Source organism: Fonticula alba (genome assembly GCF_000388065.1).
Source record: "Fonticula alba strain ATCC 38817 unplaced genomic scaffold supercont2.3, whole genome shotgun sequence".
Classification (NCBI taxonomy): Eukaryota; order Rotosphaerida; family Fonticulaceae; genus Fonticula; species Fonticula alba.
In genome coordinates this window covers 1,241,121-1,243,905 of record NW_009242973.1, presented here as the reverse complement: position 1 = coordinate 1,243,905, position 2,785 = coordinate 1,241,121, and the positions used below count along the sequence as shown (strand labels likewise).

Here is a 2,785-nt window from a genome sequence, read left to right as displayed (position 1 = left end):
CATCGGCCGCGGGCGCCCCCCCCCCCCCCCCCCCCCCCCCCCCCCCGCCCCCTCCCCCCCCCCCCCCCTCCCCCTCACGCTGGTGGAAAATTCTCCCCCCCGCCCGGGCGCCCGCGCGCGCACAGCACATGTGCCCCCGGGGGGGCGCGCGCGGCAGGGCGCCGGCCTGCCAGCGGAACAGCCTGGAAAGCACCACATGGGCGCGGCCGGGCGCGCGAGGCGGGCCGGGCGAAAAAAAGAGAAAGTGCCCACTGGGTGGATTGAACACCCGGCCTTCGCTTTACGAGAGCGACGCTCTACCACTGAGCTAAGAGGGCTTCCTCGTATCCTTCGCCCCCGAAGGGGGGCCTATATTCCACTGCACGTGGGCCGGGTGCCGGCGTGTCGCCGCGGCTGCTCGGCCGAGTGTGAGGGAGGGGCGCGCGTGGGCGCAAAAAAAGGAGAGGCGAGGGCCCACCCGGGGTTGATCCGGGGACCTGTCGATCTGCAGTCGACCGCTCTACCACTGAGCTATAGACCCGTGTCGCTGATCCCCTCCACGATCCTCACCCTGATATCCCCTCGTGCGTGGCACCCGCTCTCCGCCCCGACGACCTGACGACCGGCCACCGCCACTGCTGCCAAAAGCGCCTCCCCTCCGGTCGCCGTCCTTCCTTGCAGGGCCGACAGACGTGACGCCGCCAGGTCACAACCGCACACACACACACACGGACACACACGGACACACGGACACACGGACACACACACACCTCACAGGACTACACGTCCGCGCCTGCTACTGCCCCGCCGCCCGCCTGGCGCGATATGCTCGGGAACGGTTGTCTGACCACACTCGGGCCCGGGATCTGCCCATGCCCTGCCTGCTGGGGCGCGTCGGGTCGAGAGCTGGCCATCTCCGGCCTGACCACACCCCTCTCCGCCCCTCCCCGGGCCGGGCTGTCTCGGCAGAGTGGGCTTCCGCGCCTCCGGAAGCACCAGCACCCTGAAGAGCGGTCGCCCTTCTCCCCCCGGTGTCGGTGTGATTCCTCCCGCCCGCCCAGACGCCGGCACCGTGCCGCGAGACAGTGTGACCCGGTTCCGGATGGCCCTACCCCGAGAGGACGCCGCGCGCCGGGGGCCCTGTCGGCTTTCTTCGCTGCCGGCCCCCCTCCGCATGGCGCTCCTCTCAGACCGGGGCCGACCTCGGGGCGCGGCCCGAGGGCATCCTCCGCGCCGGTGGGCGCCGAGCGAGCGGGCCGGAGCACTTCGACGAGAAAAATGCCCTCGCCCGGGGGCCGGCCCCCAGTGAGGCGGGTCTATAGCTCAGTGGTAGAGCGGTCGACTGCAGATCGACAGGTCCCCGGATCAACCCCGGGTGGGCCCTCACACGCACGCATTCCCTTTTGGCGCGCTGCCCACCCCCCGGCGCCGCCTCTCCCCTTGCCACTCTGCTTGCTGCGCGCCTGAATGCGCATTTTGCCACCTTCGCCTGTTGTAGTCGCCACCGTGGGTTTCTCCTTCTCCCCGTGCCGGGCCGCCGCTGCTTTACCCGGTGGCTGGCACAAAAGCACCCGGTGCTGGCGGCCGCGCCGCACCCCCACCCCCTTTTCCAAGGTGGGTCCCCGGGGCGCAGGGCGACCGGGGGGAGGGGCGGCTCCTTGGTTCTCGCACCGGCGGCGAGTCACCTTGCCACTCGGCCGACACCCTTCCGGCCGGCGGGGCGCGGGGAAGAGGCTCGCGCACGCTTCTCGCTGGCCCGGTGCACACTGCGCCGAACCCGCCAGATGCCCGGGGCCGGGACCGGGTGCGAGCCAAGAAGTGACTTCATTCTGCGGCAGGTGTCCCCCTGGGGCCGGGGCCGTCCGGCAGGGGGCCTCGCATTTGGTGGCCTCCCGGGGGCCCTCTCTCTCTCTCTCTCTCTCTCTCTCTCTCTCTCTCTCTCTCTCTCTCTCTCTCTCTCTCTCTCTCTCTCTCTCTCTCGCAACGAGCACCTGCCCTGCCAGAGGTGTCCCGGGGAAAGGGCAACAAGCATAGGCGCTTGCGGCGGAGTAGGCGGGCAGCGACGCGGGTCTATAGCTCAGTGGTAGAGCGGTCGACTGCAGATCGACAGGTCCCCGGATCAACCCCGGGTGGGCCCTCGCTCTTCCTTTTGCCCGCGCGCGCTGATGGCGGGCCACGCGCCCCGGACCAAAAAGAGGGGAGGCCAGCGCGCGCGCGCCAGGCAGGGGGGCGCCCCATGCGTGGATCCACTCGGGATTGAACCGAGGACCTTGAGTTATGGTGCAAACGCTCTACCACTGAGCTATGGACCCGCGCGGGGGGAGGACCACGCGCGCATAAATCGCGCACCCGCGCGACGCGGGACCGGCGTGTGTTCCTTGCTGGGCCGGCGGATGCCCGCCTCCACCACAAGGCCGAGGGGAAGGGGAGTGATGTGGGATCTATATGGGGAGTGCATTTTTCTTTGCGACCGAGGACAGAGGAACAGCCCCCACGCCATGTCGGTCACAAGGGACGGAGGGGGGGAGGGGGGGGGGGGAAGCGGCGTCGCCCTGGGCCCGGTTACTGCTCGGTGGCGGCCGGCTGGCTGGTGCTCAGCTGGTAGCGAGTCTGGCGCCGGACGGCCGACTTGTGCAGTTTCTTGTACTCCTCGCTCAGTTCCGCACGCTTCTTGAACCACGCCTCGCGGATGCTTTCCCTGCACGAGCGAGCACAGTGAGGAAGAGACCATGGGCGATGGGGCGTGTGCGAGAGGGAGGGGGAGAGGGAGGGAGGGGGAGAGGGAGGGAGGGGGAGAGGGAGGGAG

The 2,785-nt window shown here is 70.0% G+C and overlaps 1 protein-coding gene and 5 non-coding genes across 6 annotated transcripts in view; 2 read left to right on the top strand and 4 right to left on the bottom strand.

Moving 5' to 3' along the window:
- Positions 1–245: 245 nt before the first annotated feature.
- H696_02061 lies at positions 246–317 on the bottom strand. The gene has a single exon. It is a non-coding gene; the product is annotated as a tRNA-Thr (tRNA).
- Positions 318–448: 131 nt separating this feature from the next.
- On the bottom strand, positions 449–520 carry H696_02060. Its single transcript has one exon. It is a non-coding gene; the product is annotated as a tRNA-Cys (tRNA).
- A 771-nt stretch (positions 521–1,291) lies between these two features.
- Positions 1,292–1,363, top strand: H696_02059. Its single transcript has one exon. It is a non-coding gene; the product is annotated as a tRNA-Cys (tRNA).
- Positions 1,364–2,045: 682 nt separating this feature from the next.
- On the top strand, positions 2,046–2,117 carry H696_02058. Its single transcript has one exon. It is a non-coding gene; the product is annotated as a tRNA-Cys (tRNA).
- A 103-nt stretch (positions 2,118–2,220) lies between these two features.
- H696_02057 lies at positions 2,221–2,291 on the bottom strand. Its single transcript has one exon. It is a non-coding gene; the product is annotated as a tRNA-Tyr (tRNA).
- Positions 2,292–2,498: 207 nt separating this feature from the next.
- H696_02056 (hypothetical protein) overlaps positions 2,499–2,785 on the bottom strand; it is a 2,317-nt gene continuing 2,030 nt past the window's right edge. The window contains exon 4 of the mRNA XM_009495958.1: positions 2,499–2,677. Within this exon, the coding sequence (XP_009494233.1) occupies positions 2,542–2,677 (136 nt within the window). The 3' untranslated portion in view covers positions 2,499–2,541. The remainder of the gene's footprint in view (positions 2,678–2,785) is intronic.